This window comes from Malaclemys terrapin, chromosome 12, assembly GCF_027887155.1.
Source record: "Malaclemys terrapin pileata isolate rMalTer1 chromosome 12, rMalTer1.hap1, whole genome shotgun sequence".
Classification (NCBI taxonomy): Eukaryota; Metazoa; Chordata; order Testudines; family Emydidae; genus Malaclemys; species Malaclemys terrapin.
This window is the reverse complement of record NC_071516.1, coordinates 46451050-46471469: the sequence shown is the minus strand read 5'-3', so window position 1 is coordinate 46471469 and position 20420 is coordinate 46451050. Positions and strand designations below refer to the sequence as shown.

At 61.3% G+C, this 20420-nt stretch overlaps 1 protein-coding gene across 1 annotated transcript; it reads right to left on the bottom strand.

Moving 5' to 3' along the window:
- Positions 1–2260: 2260 nt before the first annotated feature.
- Positions 2261–20136, bottom strand: LOC128846149 (basement membrane-specific heparan sulfate proteoglycan core protein-like). Its single transcript, XM_054045212.1, has 11 exons — positions 20079–20136; positions 19155–19193; positions 17848–18144; positions 12093–12365; positions 11155–11448; positions 9424–9720; positions 7123–7425; positions 5927–6233; positions 4903–5495; positions 2687–3016; positions 2261–2370 (listed from the first exon to the last, which is right to left on the bottom strand). Exons 1-11 carry the CDS (start codon positions 20134–20136, stop codon positions 2261–2263), a joined length of 2901 nt encoding a protein of 966 aa, XP_053901187.1.
- Positions 20137–20420: the final 284 nt, after the last annotated feature.

Genomic DNA, 20420 nt, shown 5'->3' with positions numbered 1-20420 from the left:
GGGGTCAGAGTGGGTTCCATCCTGCCCACCCCCCATATCAGCCCCTCGCCTCCGTCTCTGCCCCATGGCTCGGCCCCTTGGCCCTGTCTCTCCCCTCCTCCCCATATCAGTCCCTTGGCCCAGCCAGCTTGCCCTCCCCCCCTTACCCTGGGGTCTCCCCATGGATGTGACACCTTGTTCCCCCCTCCGGGTGCAGTTCTCACATTTTACCACTAGGTGGCAACATCGTAACCCACTGAAGCCAGGGTGTGGCAGTAAGAAATCCCTCTCTTAAAGGGGAGGCCAGCGGTGCTGGGATGGGCACCTGAGGTCCTGGCACCAGGCCGGAGGTGGGGGGCTGCCCCCAGTGGGGGTGGGGAGTCGTTACTCACACATATTGACCCCGGAGATGTCGGTCGACCTGCGAAGGCAGAAGGGAGGGTCAGTGGTGGGGCGGGAGGCTGCTGGGGGCCCCTGTCCTCTATGTGGGCGGGGGACAGGTAAGCCCATACAACCCCCAATGCCCCACACTGCTGCAAAGGATTCTGGGTCACCACTTTCTCTTTTCTCCTCCTTTCCTAGCCGATTGTCCTCTTTGTCCTCCTCCGTCTCCTTCATTCTCTCCTTCCTCCCTCCCCCTTTTCTTCCTCTCCTCCTTTTTCTCTCTCTTTATTCCCTTTCCTCCATCAATTTCTCCTGTCTTCGCCCCATTCCCTTCGCTCGTTCCCTTCGGTCACACTCCAGTTCCCTCCTTCGTTCTCTTTTCCTTTCCCTCCCCTCTGGTTCCCCCCCAACCTCCCTCATGTCCTGTGCACTATTTGACGCACTTCTGCCCTAGCCTGGTCTCCCTGCCCCCCATCTTCCCCTGAGATCCACCCCGGTCTCCCCCACCCTCCAAACGATCCCTGCTCCCCCGGGGTTCCCCACTGAGATCAGCCCCTGGGAGCACGTACCCATCCAATGCCCCACCTGGGCCCCAGCTGCCCTTATCATTCACAGTGTCCCAGCCACAGAAATCCCCCCTTTATTTTCTATGACCCAGGTTTCCCCCATAGATTGACCTGCCGGCCAGCTGGATCCACGGACCAGAGCCCCTATCACTTGAGCTCAATGCCCAGCCCCCATCCAGGCTGTGCGACCTGCTATGTACTGGTGTTGCCCCTAGAGGGTGTGAGCGAGCCAGGCTGGGGGGGCGACCCTAGAACCAGTCCCCTGGGGGGGTGGGGCCAGGGAGACCAGACCCTGCCCCCTTACATACCATCTCGCTATCCGCGACCGGCGCACCTCCTGGCTCTTCCAGTAGGACCTGGAAGGGAATTGGGGGTGGGGGTGGAGTCAATATGGGGCTCGGCCTGGCGGGGAGGGGGGCAGGGGGGCACTGCTGGGATTAGCTGGGCCTAGGGGGTGGTGGCTGCAATTCCCAAAGTGACCACCAGGGGGCTGCAAGGTGCAGGAGGAGAGAATGGGGGAAACCAGAGAATTTTGCCCTGTGGGGCGGGGGTGGGGCCCAGTCGGGAGCCAGGACTCCTGGGTTCTATCCCCAGGGAATCGAGGGACGTGTTGGAACAGATTTGCCCTCCCAGGGACAAATTGCTCCTGGCCCCACGGAGAGGTCTGGGGACCCGGAGGAACTTACGTGGAGAGCCGGCGGCTAGCTGGGGAAGGAAGGGAAAGAGATTGAATTAAAGCGAGATTCCACAAAGTCTCTCGTCCCCGTCTCTCCCCAGCTGCGGTGCCCCCTAAGGGGGAGCACCCTGCCATCCCGGATGCCTGGGTCCCTTCCCTCCTCCCAGTTTCTCCGCCCCAGGGTCTGGGACCTGAATGGCTCCCCCAGGTGTGAGGTGACTGTGCTGCTTCTTGGATGCCTGGGTCCATCCCCTGTCCTGGCCCCAACCTGAAGTTGACTGGGTCTCAGCCCCATATTTGTATTCCCTCCCCCCCAAAGCCAAATCACTCACAATCCTTTGTATCAGGATTCTGCTGTGCCAAGTTACCCACAGTGCTTTGCACCAGAGTCCTGTGGTACCCAACTACCCATGATCCCTTGCATGGCGGTCCTGCTCTAGCCAGTTACCCACAGTCCTTTGCAACTGGCTCTTGCTATCCCACGTCACCCCTTGTGGGGGCTGAGAGCGCTGAAGATGCCCCCTAGGTGTGAACACTCCTGTCCCGCATGCCTGGGTCCCATCCCCCACAGGCACTGAGAGCTGCGGTGCCCCTTAGTGGTGAATGCCCTGTGCTGCCGTCCCGGATGCCTGGGTCCCATTCCCCATCCTACGCCTCACGCACCTGCTGTCTTCTTCCTGCAGAGGTAGATGAGCAGCAGCAGCAGAGCCAGAGCCGTGGCAGCCCCACCGCACCCAGCCACCAGGGGGACGGGCAGAGACCAGGCTGGTAAAAGGAGGGGATGAGTTAACAGCCAGGAACAAGGGAGGGGGCAGCGTCTGGGGACTCACTAACTGCGCCAGACCCCATCCAGGGCAGGGCACAATCTGGGCCCTCCCCTTTAAGGAGGGATGTTTTGCCTGCCAGATGCTCTTGGTACCGCCCATTGTGAAATGCTGCCACCTGGTGTCAGGCTCAGGTACTGCATACTTGGGGCCACGTTTGACCTCTAACATGTGCTGTGTCTTGGCTCCAGGGTGTCCCCCAGGGTAGCAGGTGTTGGGGTGCTGGGGTTATTGCGAGGTGCGATTACAGGCCTCACCTGTCACAGTGATAGTCACAGCCTGGCTCCTGGGGGATGGGATCCACCTGCCGCTCATGTTCACCTCGTACCCACAGCTGAATTCCCCGGTGTTATTGGGACCGGCCCATGGGACGGTGAACACAGAGAAGTTCATAGAGTCGGTGCTGGGCTCCGTGGTGCTGATCTGAGGCCCTGTGTCCCCAGAGATTATCTCAGCTCCATCCTTGTAGAAGTGAAACCTCCTCTCGCTGGTGTCCCCGGGGGCCGTGCAGGTGATGAGCAGGGGGAGCCCTTCGCTCACCACTCCAGATGGGGGATCCACACTCAGCGCTGGCTGTGGAGGGGGATCTGAGGGGAGCAGGACAGGGGAAAGGTCAACAGAGAAACCACAGTGCTGAGTGTGGGGAAGGGGCGGCTGTACTGTATAATGGGCACTAGGGGCAGCAGAGGGTGGGGGCGGGGAAGGGGCGGCTGTACTGTATAATGGGCACTAGGGGCAGCAGAGGATGGAGGCGGGGAAGGGGCGGCTATACTGTATAATGGGCACTAGGGGCAGCAGAGGGTGGGGGCGGGGAAGGGGCGGCTATACTGTATAATGGGCACTAGGGGCAGCAGAGGATGGGGGCGGGGAAGGGGCGGCTGTACTGTATAATGGACACTAGGGGCAGCAGAGGATGGGGGCGGGGAAGGGGCGGCTATACTGTATAATGGGCACTAGGGGCAGCAGAGGATGGGGGCGGGGAAGGGGCGGCTGTACTGTATAATGGACACTAGGGGCAGCAGAGGGTGGGGGCGGGGAAGGGGCGGCTATACTGTATAATGGGCACTAGGGGCAGCAGAGGATGGGGGTGGGGGAGGGGCGGCTGTACTGTATAATGGGCACTAGGGTCAGCAGAGGGTGGGGGCGTGGAAGGGGCGGCTGTACTGTATAATGGGCAGTAGGGGCAGCAGAGGGTGGGGGTGGGGAAGGGGCGGCTGTACTGTATAATGGGCACTAGGGGCAGCAGAGGGTGGGGGTAGGGAAGGGGCGGCTATACTGTATAATGGGCACTAGGGGGCAGCAGAGGGTGGGGGATGGGAAGGGGCGGCTATACTGTATAATGGGCACTAGGGGCAGCAGAGGGTGGGGGTGGGGAAGGGGCGGCTATACTGTATAATGGGCACTAGGGGCAGCAGAGGGTGGGGTGGGGAAGGGGCGGCTGTACTGTATAATGGGCACTAGGGGCACCAGAGGGTGGGGATGGGGAAGGGGCGGCTATACTGTATAATGGGCACTAGGGGCAGTAGAGGGTGGGGGTGGGGAAGGGGCGGCTATACTGTATAATGGGCACTAGGGGCAGCAGAGGGTGGGGGTGGGGAAGGGGCGGCTATACTGTATAATGGGCACTAGGGGCAGCAGAGGGTGGGGGTGGGGAAGGGGCGGCTATACTGTATAATGGGCACTAGGGGCAGCAGAGGGTGGGGTGGGGAAGGGGCGGCTGTACTGTATAATGGGCACTAGGGGCACCAGAGGGTGGGGATGGGGAAGGGGCGGCTATACTGTATAATGGGCACTAGGGGCAGTAGAGGGTGGGGGTGGGGAAGGGGCGGCTATACTGTATAATGGGCACTAGGGGCAGCAGAGGGTGGGGGCGGGGAAGGGGCGGCTGTACTGTATAATGGGCACTAGGGGCAGCAGAGGATTGGGGTGGGGAAGGGGCGGCTGTACTGTATAATGGGCACTAGGGGCAGCAGAGGGTGTGGGCGGGGAAGGGGCGGCTGTACTGTATAATGGGCACTAGGGGCAGCAGAGGGTGGGGGCGGGGAAGGGGCGGCTGTACTGTATAATGGGCACTAGGGGGCAGCAGAGGGTGGGGACAGGGAAGGGGCGGCTATACTGTATAATGGGCACTAGGGGCAGCAGAGGGTGGGGGCGGGGAAGGGGCGGCTGTACTGTATAATGGGCACTAGGGGCAGCAGAGGGTGGGGGCGGGGAAGGGGCGGCTGTACTGTATAATGGGCACTAGGGGCAGCAGAGGGTGGGGACAGGGAAGGGGCGGCTATACTGTATAATGGGCACTAGGGGCAGCAGAGGGTGGGGGCGGGGAAGGGGCGGCTGTACTGTATAATGGGCACTAGGGGCAGCAGAGGGTGGGGCAGGGAAGGGGCGGCTGTACTGTATAATGGGCACTAAGGCAGCAGGGGGCGGGGGAGGGCTGTCTATAATGTAGAACGGGGGCTGGGAGTGTCCGTACCAGTCACGCTCAGTGGCACTGGCTCGCTGGGGGGTGAGCGGAGGTGGCGTCTGTGGAGCTCTGAGCTGTACCGGCACTGGTAGGTCCCACTGTCGCTGGGGGTGATATTCAGGGGGAACCAGGGCCCCAGTTGTTCTCGAAGTGTCTCCCCGTCTCTCAGCACCAAGTGGGCCCGCAGGATGTAGGGCCCAGCGGGGACAACGCACTCGGCCGTCACCGTCTCGCCCGTCACATAGAGCGGGAGGGGCGGGATGAGCTGCAGCGACGGGGCAGCCGGTGCTGGGAACACGGAGATGGAGACGGGGTCGCTGGCGTAGGAGAGCACTTTCCTCCCCTGGATCAGCTCCACGTAGATGCAGGCGAAGGACCGGGTGGCATTTCTGGTGCCATTGGCTTGAAGATCCTTCTGCCAATATGAAGCGTTTCCCAACAGGGACCCTAGTGGCTTCCCATTCTCGTAGAGCCCATACTTCACCGGGGAGGCACCAGAGGGAGCCGAGCAGTTAATTTCCACCCTGTCTCCAGCCACGTAGGCCGAATAGTCCGGAGACAGGGACACCGAGGGCTTCCCGGGGGTATCTGGGGAGAGAAACGTGTCTCAATCTTGGCCTCCTGCCCCAGAGGGTCTCCAAGCAGCCCAGGGGGGAGCTGAGGACAGCGGGTCTTTGCCCCCCTAGCTCCTGCAGGAGGCCGGCCCAGGGCATCCCACCCCCAATGGTCAAAAACCTTCTCCCTATGGCCAGCCCCCATGGAGCCCAGCCCGGCTCATCTCATCTCATCTCATCCCCTTTGTTCTCTTGCCTCCTTTGGCCGCCATCGCTCAACCCCTCCCCTCCTCCTGGCTCGGTGGAGCTCAGCTGGGGGATGGTTCACCCCAGCCTTTCTGGGGTTCAGCGTGCAGGGGGATGGGGTGTAGGGGAACCAGGGGATAGAGTGCAGGGATGCAGGGGGTGCAGGGGCGACATGAGTTGGGGTGTGGGGGATGGGGTGCAGAGGTATGGGGTGCAGGTGGATGGGGTGTAATGACACGGAGACAGGCCGGCTCTCCCCGGATGGCACCTCTCGCCCGGCGTGCAGTGTCCAGTACACACAGACGTACAGCCCGGCCGTCCCCGTCTCAGCCCTGAGCTCCAGCCGGGCGCCCCCAGTCGGCTCAGGGACCCTGTCAGCGATCAGCCCCCCTCGCTGCCTGTAGAATCTGTACCCGGCCACCCCCTCACCCCAGGGAGCCGAGCACCTGAGGGTCACCCGCTCCCCTGGGACATACACGGGGTGTGGGGGAGCCAGAGTGAGCCGGGGGGCAGGGGGCAGCTCTGGGGTAGATGGAGAGACTGGGGCGGGGGAGAGGGAAAGAGACAGCTCAGATGAGACCCCCCAGCTCATTCACCAGTGAGCCCAGAGACGGGTCCTGCCCCCCAGTAAGCCGGTGCCCCCAACCCCCCCCATTTGCCCCCTGCAGCCCAGATCCCCGGGGGGGCCAGCGCCAGAGCTGGTGTCACGGGGCAGCACCTGGTTAGATCACCAGTGAGAGATGCCCCCCCGGGTGGCCCTGATCCCCCCCCAGCCATGCCGGGCTATTCACAGAGCTGGGTGTATCCCTATGACCGGCACCACCCACCGTGGGTCAGGCTGTGGGAGCCGGTGGATTCAAACCCCAGGGTCGAGCCCCATGGCCCGGGCCCCACCCGTGGGCACCACGTTGCATCAGCACCTCCTGCTGTGTGGCTCCGGGTCCGTCCCGGTGTAGCGGGGTCAGAGGGGGACGGTGTAGGGTTCCCCTGGTGCTCTCGGGGGGCTGCGACCTCATGGCTGAGGCAGCCTGAGGGGTGGGAGGGAGAGAGATCAGAGCTGGCCTGGGGATGGGGCTATGGCAGCGGGGGGCAGGCTAGGAAGGGGCGGGCGGGCAGGTGGACAGTGCTGGGGGATGTTGTTACGTCAGAGTCGGGGCGGGCTGAGTGGGGTGAAGGGTGGCTGACCGGGGGGTGCAGAGGAGCACGGGGGTGGCTGGTGTGGGCAGGGCGGGTATCTGGCAGAGATACCCAGGTACCGATCCCAGATCGCACCAGCCCCTCTCCCCACCGGATCTGCTGCTGTCTATCTGCCTCCCTCCAAAGGGGCCCAGCCGGACGGTCTCCCCCCTCCGCCTCCCTCTGGATCAGCCCCATCAGCGGCTTCTCTCCCCCCGACCCAGTGCCACCCTCCGGAGGGACGTGCACTCACCCAGCACCAGGATGCGGACGGGGTGGCTTGGCCTGGATGGGATCTCCTGCCCCGATTCCAGGAACCAGTACCCACAGCTGTATGCCCCAGAGTGCGATGGGGTCAGGGGGGGCAGCTGGAGGGCGCGGCTGAGGTTGAGTGGGTCAGGACCGGATGCCTGGGAATCTAGGTTCTGACCCTCGAGAAACTGGATCCTCGACAGCGTGTGGCCCCCAGGAGCCGAGCATGTCAGGGTGACGGAGTTGCCGGGGATGTAGCTGGGATGGGACGGGGACACAGAGAGCTGGGGGGCAGCTGGGGGGACTGGGCGACGTGGGACAACATGAGACACAGGGAAGCCCAACCAGCTGGGGCAGCCGGGACTAGGGTGACCAGACAGCAAGTGTGAAAAATCGGGACAGGGAGTGGGGGTAATAGGAGCCTATATAAGAAAAAGACCCAAAAATCGGGACTGTCCCTATAAAATCGGGACATCTGGTCACCCTAGCCGGGACACACACACAGGGCAGGGCTCTAACCCTCCAGCAGGGGGCGCAGGGACACACACATATACACACACACAGAGCAAGAGTAGGTTGTTAGCTCTCTCCCTCTCTCTCTCTCTCAGACACACACACAGACACACAGAGCAGGATTCATCTCCTCCAGCAGGGGGCGCAGGGAGACACACACACACACACACACACACACACACACACACACACACACACAGCAAGAGTAGGTTGTTAGCTCTCTCCCTCTCTCTCTCTCAGACACACACACGCACACAGAGCAGGACTCATCTCCTCCAGCAGGTGGTGTAGGGACACACCCACACCCACAGCAGGAGTAGGTTGTTATCTCTCTCTAACAATCCCCCCCCCCCACACCACACACACCAGCAGTAGTATGTTGTGGACTCTCTCTCTGTCTGCCCCTCACACACACAGCAAGGCTCATCCCCTCCAGCAGGAGACGCAGGGACACACACACACCGCAGTAGTAGGTTGTTATAGAATCATAGAATCATAGAATATCAGGGTTGGAAGGGACCTCAGGAGGTATCTAGTCCAACCCCCTGCTCAAAGCAGGACCAATCCCCAACTAAATCATCCCAGCCAGGGCTTCGTCAAGCCTGACCTTAAAAACCTCTAAGGAAGGAGATTCCACCACCTCTCTAGGTAACGCATTCCAGTGCTTCACCACCCTCCTAGTGAAAAAGTTTTTCCTAATATCCAACCTAAACCTCCCCCACTGCAACTCTCTGTGTCTCTTTGACACACACACAAAGCAGGGCTCATCCCCTCCAGCAGGGGGCAACAGGGACACCCATACCCACACACCCCTCAGCCCCTCCAGCAGGGACACCCCCCCACCCCACTGCTGTTCATTGTGATGGTCGTGGGGTGGGGAAGGGGCTATACTGTATAATGGGCACTAGGGGCAGCAGAGGGTGGGGGCAGGGAAGGGGCGGCTATACTGTATAATGGGCACTAGGGGGCAGCAGAGGGTGGGGGTGGGGAAGGGGCGGCTGTACTGTATAATGGGCACTAGGAGGCAGCAGAGGGTGGGGGTGGTGAAGGGGCGGCTGTACTGTATAATGGGCACTAGGGGCAGCAGAGGGTGGGGGTGGGGAAGGGGCGGCTGTACTGTATAATGGGCACTAGGGGCACCAGAGGGTGGGGATGGGGAAGGGGCGGCTGTACTGTATAATGGGCACTAGGGGCAGCAGAGGGTGGGGGTGGGGAAGGGGCGGCTGTACTGTATAATGGGCACTAGGGGCAGCAGAGGGTGGGGGTAGGGAAGGGGTGGCTGTACTGTATAATGGGCACTAGGGGCGGCAGAGGGTGGGGGTGGGGAAGGGGCGGCTGTACTGTATAATGGGCACTAGGGGGCAGCAGAGGGTGGGGGTGGGGAAGGGGCGGCTGTACTGTATAATGGGCACTAGGGGCAGCAGAGGGTGGGGGTGGGGAAGGGGCGGCTGTACTGTATAATGGGCACTAGGGGGCAGCAGAGGGTGGGGGTGGGGAAGGGGCGGCTGTACTGTATAATGGGCACTAGGGGCAGCAGAGGGTGGGGGTAGGGAAGGGGTGGCTGTACTGTATAATGGGCACTAGGGGCGGCAGAGGGTGGGGGTGGGGAAGGGGCGGCTGTACTGTATAATCGGCAGCAGAAAGTGAGGGTTGAGGAAGGGCAGAGGAAGAGGTTGGGAGGGGGCATCTCTGCACCTCCCCCAACCCCACTGCTCATTCAGGCTGTCTAGCACCACCTGATATGGGGGGAGAGACCCAGGCGGGACCATCCCGGGGGTCAGAGTCTCACCTGACACTGATACAGTGATCCTGTTACTGTTCTCAGATGCAATCTCCTGCCTGGCCTCCCATCTCCAGTACTGACAGGTGTAGGTGCCGTCATTCCCCCTCTGCGTTGTGAGCTCCATCTGGGCCCCCCCGCTGGCAGCTGGCAGCTCTTCCGGGGTCTGATCCCCTCTGTGCTGGTGGAACCTGAACCCCGCCACCTCCTCGCCACGGGGGACTGAGCAGTTGAGGGTGACCTTCTCTCCGGGCAGGTACACAGGGAGCTTGGGATGCAGAGAGAGTTTGGGGGCCAGTGGAGGAGCTGCAATAGAGAGAAAGGGGTCAGTGCAGAGGGGCAACCCCCCCCAGAGTCAAGAGAAGTCAATACGGGGAGTCCAATGATACCCCAGCCTGTGACATACCCCACAGCAAACACCCCGCAGGACAGATGCCAATCCCCAGTCTGAGTGGAACGGCATCTCACAACTGGCAGAGCTGTGGGGGAACGGCTACAGCACCTAACCAAATAAGCACCTCAAAATACAACAGGTGAAATTCCTGGCGAGACTTTTGAGTGATTTACAAACAGAAGTGCTGAACTTTGAGCTCTTCAACTTGGAGCAAATGAGCCTGGACAAGCCCACATTTGGCAAAGGCGAGGATATGACGCCAGAAAGACCTGGTGGTCTCCACAAATTTCCCTACTCAAGAAAAATAAAGGTTACACTCTGATAACTGAGGACGAGACACAGGTAATGACTGAGGCGCTAAAGAGTGAGAAATGTGCTGAATGGTATAAATCAAGGCCGTGGTTTGGTAGTTTAATACTAATCGTTCATGACGATGGATGTTGAATTGTCTTTTTCATCGTGTGTCCTCCACCACAATCATGGGTATTTCCAGTGCTGGGCACATGCTATGGCCCAGTCTGCAGATCTTCCCCCAAGAGCCGGAAAACCAACAGATGTTCCTTAGTTTGTGTCTCCCACGGTCACATGTGTCTGGGTCACTGGACTAGCCCCACTTCTACAGATTGACTTTGGACCTGCCAACTTTTTTTCGGAGATGATTTAAAGATCTCCAGGTCGACCAATCCTTCACTCCTCTGGGGAGGCATTCGGCAAATCACTGTACATTCTGACTAGGTTGGTGAGTATTTCAAGTCATGTGTGCCACGTTTCCAGTTGTGTGGCCGTGGATCTTTTTAAGCAATTCCATTACAGCTAGGAAGCTTTTCTGTGATTTCAGGGCCACCATTGGCCATGTACTGGATGTCTGGGATGGCAAATGCATGCACATCACGGCCCATGTCAGACTGTCTCAATCTGCAAATCCTGCTGAACACCTACCACTACAATATGTGGAATGTGAAAAATAAGGGCTGTTTTATTAGTTTAATCTTTCTAGTTCATGACGATGTACGTTGAATGGTAAAAGAATCATGGAGTTATGTTGGTGCAATGCCAGTGATTTGTAACAACGTAGAAGAATGAAAACAACTTATGAACGTTTGGGTCAATGTATAACTGGAGACATGGGATGACAGACATAGAAGCACCAATTAATCTATAAAAACAAAGTGACCGAGGGCCCAAATTGGAGAATATTAGTCCAGAGACTGAGACAAATTTGGAAACTTGGGGCCCTACCTATTCACTCCAATCTGGCTTATTGTTTGATCCATGGAAGGAGTAGGGGCCTCTCCAGAACACACATGCCAAGGGCAAAGGGGTGCCGGAGACAGGGCTGGACTCACCAGTCACAGTGATGGAGACAGATTCACTCTTCCCTGACAGGATCACTTGCCCAGATCGGATTATCCAATAGGCACAGGAGTATGCCCCAGTATTCCCAGTCATAGCCGTGCGCTCCAGCCAAGCCCCCTCGTCCAGCTCGGAGATCTGCTCTCCTCTTTGATGGTAGAATCTGTATCCCCTCACCTGCTCGCTGCCAGGAACTGAGCAGGTGAGCTTGACATGTTCCCCTTGAAAATAGATGCGTTTCGGGGGGTCCAGAATGATTTGGGGGGCCAGCGGGGGGAGTGGGACACCTGGAGAGAATGAAGAGCAGAGAAAGCAAGGAGAGAAATGGAAGGGCTCTGAATGAAGAGCACCTGGCTGATTGTGCAAATAAAATGGGGAGCTGTCACATACCCCTTGGGCAAGCGAGGTGGAGAAAGTGCCCCCCGGCTCCTCCTCCGGCCGCTCCATGCCCCCACCTTGGCTGGCTCCTCCGGCCGCACTGCCCCTCCCCGCCATGGCTCTTCCGGCCGCGGCTGCTGGCCTGCCGCCAGCCTGCCCCACCCCCCACTCCTCCGCCCGCGGCTGCCGGGCCACAGCCAGCCTGCGCCCTCCTCCCTCTCCTCCAGCCGGAGCTGCCAGGCCGCCGCCAGCCTGAGCCGCCCTCCCTCTCCTCCAGCCGCGGCTGCCGGCCCGCAGCCAGCCTGCGCCCCCCACTTCTCCGGCTGCGCCCCCCTTCGCTCCTCCGGCTGCTTTTGCAAAGTGTGCTGAGGGGAAGCGGCTGCTTCCTCTGCACCCCGCTAGCTACGCTCCTGCCCCAATATCAGACAGGATTCATCAGCTCTACAGACAGATTACTCAGTCCATCACAGACATCCCGGTTGGTAGCCCACAACCCCTCCAGTCTGAACAGCCATCGCCTGACCCAAAAGGTGTAGATGGAAACATGACTCACCCGTCAGATGGATTGAGAGGGGGGCACTCGGCAGTGACTGGATCATTCTCCCTGAGACATTGATCTCATAGCTGCAGGTGTAAGGGCCGGTAGCGTCCAAATCAGACTGACGGAGCTGGAGACGGGTACCCGGCTGTGAGGTAATGACATTCCCCTGCCTCAGGAACTGGTACCTTTTAGCCATGTGTCCCGGAGGGGCCGAGCATTCGATGGTAACAGGGCTCTTCCCGGGGGGATCAGAAACCACAGAGATTGATGGAGCAACAGGGAAATCTGTGAAGAGCAACAACAGGAGAGAAGAGGGAGTGTTAATGTACCGAGAGTGTGGAAATAGCAGAGCAATTGTGGATGAGGAAGTGGGGTCTAGAGGTCAAATCAAGGCATGGCTGGGAGCCAGGACTCCTGGGTTCTATCCCCCGCTCTGAGAGGGGAGTGAATTTCAGTTCTTGAAAGCCTGACACAACTAGAACGAGGAGAACCAGGCAGTGAAACTGAACTGATGCCCTTGACAGCAGCTAGATTGCTGGTTGTGACTCAGCCACTGTAGGGGGAGATATGCCAGTGACCCCAGATCAACCAGCCCTAGGAAACAGATGCACCAGTCGCTAGGGCCAAGCAGGGATGGCTGCACTCCGAGATGGTCTCCCACCCAGGTTTATGCTTTTGGAATCCCCATCACAGCCATGAGCCCCAGCTGAGCACCCCTGTTCTGAGCAGGGAGACCTGCACCCCGATTTCATTGCAGAAGCCATATCTCCCCCCTGGGAGCCGAGCACCGGAGAGTAACATGCTCCCCGGGGAGATAGACAGAATGCTTAGGGGCTAGAGAGAGCATGAGGGCCGGCTGCCCCCTGCACCCCAAGGGGCTGTGAGAAAGCGTCCTAGGAGATCCTTTAGGGCTTGATGAGGTGAAAGGAAGAGGCCCCCGGCTTGCACTCCAGAGGCCGTGCTCACGCAGTGTGGCCGGCCCAGTGCTTGTGGTGGGACCACGCGGACAAAATATACAAAGTAAATAGCCTGAAATAGATCTCAGTCATCATTGTTCTTACTTGGCCTCGTAGTAAATTTCAGTTATGAAGGTTGGAAATGTTTCTCTGTTGTGTTGTGTGTGGGCAGCGAAATCGGTGTTTACTGACAAAAATCGAATACAGAACGGACTCCTGTTCCGGACTACGTCTGCCAAGATGCACAGCGCTCACCCCTCTAGTTGAACTGCTGCAATGCAACATGGGGGGCTTAGTTCTGAGAGGGGGGCTGGCCAGGAACGGAGAATGGGGCCATGAAACACCAGAACTGAAACTCCCATCAGGCACCACAGCCACTCCAGGCAGATACAGGATATGAACAGAGCCAAAAATAAAGGATTTTGTTTCAAGAAGGAGGAAAATGTCTCATTCTGATCCACAATGTTTAAATGAAATGTTTTGACGTGTCCGCAATGAATTTCAACCCTCCCCTCCTGTCCCATGCAAGGACTTTGGAGGACCAGGTCACAAGCACTATTCAACAATGCGCCGTATCTGCAGTCAAAGGCCAGAAGGGTCCATCATGAAGCTCCTTCAAGCCAGAATCAAACCAGTGACCTAAAACTTAGCCACGTTCTTGAAATCTACAGTCCACCTCGCCACCAGCTCAGGCGCCGAGGGATCTCTAGAGCTCAACAGGTTTAGCTTAACCGAGGTGTGGGGGGCGGTTACCTAGAGTTACCATATTTTGTGCCTCCAAAAGGAGGACACTCCACGGGGCCCTGGCCCCGCCCCCAGCCCCGCCCCCTCCCCTCCCCAACTCCGCCCCCTCCCCAAAGTCTCCGCCCCCTCCCCTGCTTCCCGCGAACATTTAATTCGCGGGAAGCCTCGGCAGGTAAGGGGGGGTGTGGGGGGAGGAGGCGCGGCCCAGGCTGGCCCCCCCGGCGGCTCCAGCCTGGGTCGGCTCGGGCCCTGGGGTGCCGGCCCCGGCCCCCGGCCGACCACCCCTGGCCCGCCCAGCACTGCCGGCCGGCCCCCGGCGGCCCAGCGCACCCCCCCGGCGGACCGACCCCGCGGCCCGGCCCGACCCCCCGGCGGCCCGGCCCCGGCGGCCCAGCGCACCCCCCCGGCGGCCCGACCCCGCGGCCCAGCGCACCCCCCCGGCGGCCCGGCCCCGGCGGCCCAGCGCACCCCCCCCGGCGGCCCGACCCCGCGGCCCGGCCCGACCCCCCGGCGGCCCGGCCCCGGCGGCCCAGCGCACCCCCCCGGTGGCCCGACCCCGCGGCCCAGCGCACCCCCCCGGCGGCCCGGCCCCGGCGGCCCAGCGCACCCCCCCGGCGGCCCGGCTCCCAGCCCAGCGCACCCCCCCGGCTCCCGGCCCCACGGCCCAGCGCACCCCCCCGGCTCCCGGCCCCGCGGCCCAGCGCACCCCCCTGGCTCCCGGCCCCGCGGCCCAGCGCACCCCCCCGGCTCCCGGCTCCCGGCCCCGCGCACCCCCCCGGCGGCCCGGCTCCCGGCCCCGCGGCCCAGCGCACCCCCCCGGCGGCCCGGCTCCCGGCCCGACCCCCCGGCTCCCGGCCCCGCGGCCCAGCGCACCCCCTCGGCGGCCCGACCCCGCGGCCCTGGCCCGGCTCCCGGCCCGGCACTGCGCCCCTGGACCCCGGCCCGGCACCGCGCGCCCGGCACCGCGACCCCGGCCCAGCCCTCCCTCCCGATTTTCCCGGACATGCCCGGCTTTTGGGGATTTCCCCCTGGACGGGGATTTGAGCCCCCAAAAGCCGGACATGTCCGGGAAAATCCGGACGTATGGTAACCCTAGGTTACCTACTCCTGCCCGGAAGGGCTTAAACCAGCCCTTCGAGAGGGCTGGGGCAGGGGGAAGAGCTGGGCTGATTGGGGGAAACAGCCTCAGCTGTGGCCATGCCCCCAGACAGACCCAGCTGGCCCTATACAGGCCAGGGAAGCCAGGAGCAAGCAGGTGTAGGCGTCTGTAGAGGGAGAAGGGCCTGGCTGCTGCAGGATTAGCGGGAACCTAGATTGGGAGCAGGTAGGGTTACCATTCGTCCGGATTTCCCCGGACATGTCCTCCTTTTTGTGCTAAAAATAGCGTCCGGGGGGAATTTGTAAAGCACTCACAATGTCCGGGATTTCCCCCCTCCCCGGCAGAGCAGAGCGAGCGGCTGGGAGGGCTGCAGGAAAGTCCCGGGCTGGACTCCGGAGCAGCTGGAGAGGAGCCGGATCCGCCCTGCATTCTGAGCCGGCAGCTCTCCCCTGCAGCCCAGTCCGGCAGCACTGTGCAGGGCCAGGGACCGGGTTTTGTTGTGCAGGGCCAGGGACCGGGTTTTGTTGTGCTGGGGAGCGCAGCCACGTGTCCGGCTCGCACAGAGCCCAACACCCTGTTCTGAGCAGCAGGGTAAGGGGGCCAGGGGGCAGGGGGGCTCTGGAGGGGGCAGTCAAGAAACGGGGGGGGGGGTTGGGAATTCAGGGGGGGGCTTTTTGGGGGGAGTGGATAAGGTTTTGGGCAGTCAGGGTACAGGTAGGGGGTAGGGTCCTGGGGGGAAGTTGGGGGGGGTCTTAGGAGGGGGCAGTTAGGGGACAAGGAACAGGGAGGCTTAGGTAGGGGGTGGAGTCCTGGGGGGCAGTTAGTGGCAGGGGTCCCAGGAGGGGGCAGTCAGGGGACAAGGAGCGGGGGGGGTTGGGAGTTCTGGGGGGGAGCTGTCAGGGGGCGGGTGTGGGGAGAGGGATCGGAGCAGTCAGGGGACAGGGAGCAGAGGGGTTTAGATGGGTTGGGAGTTCTGGGGGGGGCTGTCAGAGGGTGGGGAGTGGTTGGATGGGGCGTGGGAGTCCCAGGGGTCTGTCTGGGGGTGGGGCTGTGGATAAGGGTTGGGGCAGTCAGGGGACAAGAGGCAAGGAGGCTTAGATAGGGGGTGGAGTCCTGGGGGGCAGTTAGGGGCAGGGGTCCCAGGAGGGGGCAGTCAGGGGACAAGGAGCAGGGGGTGGGGGGTTGGGAGTTCTGGGGGGGAGCTGTCAGGGGGCAGGAGTGGGGAGAGGGATCGGAGCAGTCAGGGGACAGGGAGCAGAGGGGTTTAGATGGGTTGGGAGTTCTGGGGGGGGCTGTCAGGGGGTGGGGAGTGGTTGGATGGGGCGTGGGAGTCCCAGGGGTCTGTCTGGGGGTGGGGCTGTGGATAAGGGTTGGGGCAGTCAGGGGACAAGAGGCAAGGAGGCTTAGATAGGGGGTGGAGTCCTGGGGGGCAGTTAGGGGCAGGGGTCCCAGGAGGGGGCAGTCAGGGGACAAGGAGCAGGGGGTGGGGGGTTGGGAGTTCTGGGGGGGAGCTGTCAGGGGGCAGGAGTGGGGAGAGGGATCGGAGCAGTCAGGGGACAGGGAGCAGAGGGGTTTAGATGGGTTGGGAGTTCTGGGGGGGGCTGTCAGGGGGTGGGGAGTGGTTGGATGGGGCGTGGGAGTCCCAGGGGTCTGTCTGGGGGTGGGGGTGTGGATAAGGGTTGGGGCAGTCAGGGGACAAGAGGCAGGGAGGCTTAGATAGGGGGTGGAGTCCTGGGGGGCAGTTAGGGGCAGGGGTCCCAGGAGGGGGCAGTCAGGGGACAAGAGGCAGGGAGGCTTAGGTAGGGGGTGGGGTTCTGGAGGGCAGTTAGGGGCAGGGGTCCCAGGAGGGGGCAGTCAGGGGACAAGGAACGGGGGGAGGGTTGGGGGTTCTGGGGGGGCGGGAAGTGGGAGGGGCAGGGGCGGGGCTAGGGCGGGGCTCCTCCCGTCCTCTTTTTTGCTTGCTGAAATATGGTAACCCTAGGAGCAGGGCTGGGGAAGGGCCAGAGGAGCTGGGCGCTCCGGCCTGGAAAGCCCCAGGCTGCGGCCTGCTGACGGGTCTATTAGGTACTGGGGTTGCAGGGGACAGCCCATGGGTGGGCAGAGGCAGCAGTCCAACCCCCCCTTTGCCTGTGATGAGTGGCTGACACTGCAGTGAGTGGGGGCTGGACGGGGACTGGCAGTAGGTGAAGTGGGGATTGTGAGTGGGGGTTCCCCTGGGAGGGGGAGACCCTGAGACAGGGGTTCTGCAAGGGGGGGCAGAAACCCAGTGAAGGGGCATCAGGTCCTGGGAGGGACACGGGGGCCAGAGTGAGGTAAGGCGGATCACCGGCCTGCAGAGGGCGCTCCTGAGCTGGGATGAGCTAATTCCCACAGACAACCAGCAGGAGGCGCCGCAGGGGTGATTCAACCCCCCCCCCCACACACACACAAGGTGAAGGGGTGATTTGATCGCGGTCTATAAGTACCTAACGCGACGACAGAAATCTGATACCACAGCCAAAGATCTAACAGGATCCAACGGATGAACGCTGAAGCTAGACAAATTCAGACTGGGAATAAGGTGGAATAAGGGAGGCCCGGGGAATTCACCACCGGAACAACGTACCCACGGTCGTGGTGGATTCTCCATCACTGGCCATTTTAAAAACAAGTTGGATGTTTCCCTAGAAGATCTGTGCTAGTTCAAACAGGAATTACGTTGGGGACTGCCAGTGGAGACGGGACTAGGTGATCACAGTGACCCTTTCTGGTTTCAGAATCTGTGAAATGGTTTTGGTTTGTTTGGGGGGTTCATTATTGTTTTGGTGTAGGTGGAGCGAAGGTAAGGAGACCATCCATCAAGGGTAAGACCCTGGGGGTGGAAGTGAGCAGGCTGGTGACCCTCCCCACACATGAGGGACTAGGCTGGGGTCTCACATGTGATGGGGACGGGAATCCCCTATTAGACAGCAGGAGAAAGGGAACTCACCCAGTACTGATACCTGGACGGGCTGGCTGCGTGCAGAGTAGATGGTCTGTCCATCTCTCACTGCCCAGTACTCACAGCTGTACGCCCCTGTCTTCCCTGTCTCAGCCGTCAGGACCAGCCAGGGCCCCCCGGGTAGGCTAGTAGTTTCCGTGAAGACCCGTTCCCCGCGTGGATTGTAGAACTGGTAGCTTGTCACCGCCTCCCCGCCAGGGGCCGAGCATTTGAGGGTGAGACGCTCCCCCGGGACATACACAGGCTGCTGGGGGTCCATGATGACTGTGGGGGCTTGGAAGGGGGCTGCGGGAGGGCAGAGAGATTCAGGGGAAGTTTTGCTCCCCCAGCCAAGTGCTGCCTCCCTATTCCTGCCCCCCTTGGCTGTAGCCGGCAGCCCCTCACAGCTCTCCGTTCCTCCCACACAAGACCCCTGGTGTCTGCATCCCACAGGCCCCAGAGCTCTGGCTGCATCTCTCCTGGCCTCACACCCCCCTGTGCTCCATGGGGAGGGGGCAGGAGCCCCTGTCACCTCTAGGGGGTTCTGTTTCCCGGGCATGGCGCAGCTCAGTCAGCTCCGTGGGGGTGCTGAGATGAGGGGGGTGGGGGTGGGGAGCTGAGAGGAGATGGCAGCTAGGGAGAGAGACCTCCCGCCATGGAAACCCCCCGGCTCAACCCCCCCTCCCAGCTTGCAGCCAGCGCTGCTGAGATTTCACTCAGCATGTGGCCCTGGGGCCGGGTGAGAGTCTGTTTTTGGGGTGCTCCATTTCAAGCAGCTTACAGGAGTCTGGTTCTAAGCAGGGGGGTGGGGTGGCTGAACCCTATCAGAGAATCCAGCCCCTATAAGGGGACCCTAGAAAACGGAGCCCCCCACAAATCAGCAGTCACTCTGGAAAGTCTTCCCGGGGCCCCCTGCAGGTCCCGAAGCTGGGAGCCGAGTGGAGCATAAACAGAGTGAGATGCACTCAGAGGTGGGGTGGGGTGGGAGGTCCATGCACATGATGCCTGGGATGGGGGGCGGGTCTCTGCACACAGTGCCTGGGACCCCACAGTGAGTAGCCAGGCACACAAGTGAATACTGGAATCAGTGTCCCCTGTCTGGTCCCATTCCCCACCCCTCTTGGGCAGGATTGGAGCTAGCATCCTCCCTCTAGGTGAAAGGCCCCATGTCCCATTCTCTGACCCAACCAGCCAGGCCCCCCATCATGGGGCCAGACTGGAACTTGAAGTCAGTCCCATCAGGTGACCCCCTTTCATGGAGGGGACCCACCTGAACGGACAGCTGGGGCATGTGTGTGGATTGGGTCCCTCCTTACCTGCAGGTGACACCAGCTGGGGAAGGATCTGGAGAGAAGCTGAAGGAGAGAAGAGACAGGGAGTGAGCGCTCCAGGGACGGCACAGGAGGGAAGGCCGCACAGCCGTTCACTCCACTTTCCCCCTCACTCCATTGCTCACTGCTTTCCCCCTCTCCCCTGCTTCCTGTGTGAGTCGGGAGGGACTCAGCTGCAGAACCGGGGCTGGGAGCTGCAGCCACCTGATGCAGGTACGAGGTGGCCCTGGCTGAGGAGAGGCTGACACTGGTGATGACTCGGTACCTCCCCACCTGCAGTAACCGGGCTCTGGGTGTCCATTCAGTAGATCTGACCGGACACGGTCAGGTCCCCTTTTCGACCGGACTTTCCGGTAAAAACCAGACAGGTGGCCACCCCACGGTGGACGTGGTATTCCAGTAGCCATCACACCAGTGCCAAATGAGAGGGGAGGGCCCTGAAGAACACTCTGATGTGGGTATCGGCTGCTGCCACACCTGGTACTCAGGGTAGACCGGGCACTATGTCCTAGTTATCACCTTCCCCACTCTCTCCACACAAGACCCCGGCAGCGGCTAACCCTGTCATCCCCCCTGCCCAGTATTACCCCTTCCCGCCCACCCCCTCACCCCCAATTCTGATCTAGGCCACAGGGCACCCAGTAGGAGTCGCTCATGGGGTTAACGACACCATTTGCCACAAGGCAGCAGAGATGCTGTTGAAGAGTGGGTTGGGGTACAGGGGGCTGTTGGGGGGCACAGGGATCCGCTGAGGGGGGTGGCAGGGCCTTTTCAGTGCGTGTCTACTGCACATTGAGGCTGGGCTCTGATTCAGCTGTGAACCCCAGCTCCCGTTCCGTCCACACACAAATAAGCCTGACCCAGGTCCTAGGGCCCCACTGGGGGTGTGGGTCGGAGGCCAAGTCTCACAGCGATTCGGGTCCCAGCCCCGTCGCTTTGCAGTGCGGATGTGGCCCAAGGTCTGCATGGTGGAATACAGACATGTTAGCATGGCAGAGAGATCCGGGCCCAGCCCTTGGAAACCCAGGTTCACGGTGCAGGGCCGACGCTCACACGTGGGCTTGGACCCAGAGTCCACCAACCCGGGTCCCACAGACGCCGACTTAGCGTGCCGTGAAGACGCGTCCTGTGGGATCACTTGTTAACTGAGGGAGTATTTCTCATTCTACGTTCTGTCGTTTCCTCCCTTTGGTCTCTTCCACCCCCTCCATCTATTCCAGCTTCCCCGCTGCCCCCCACTTTAGTCCTGGA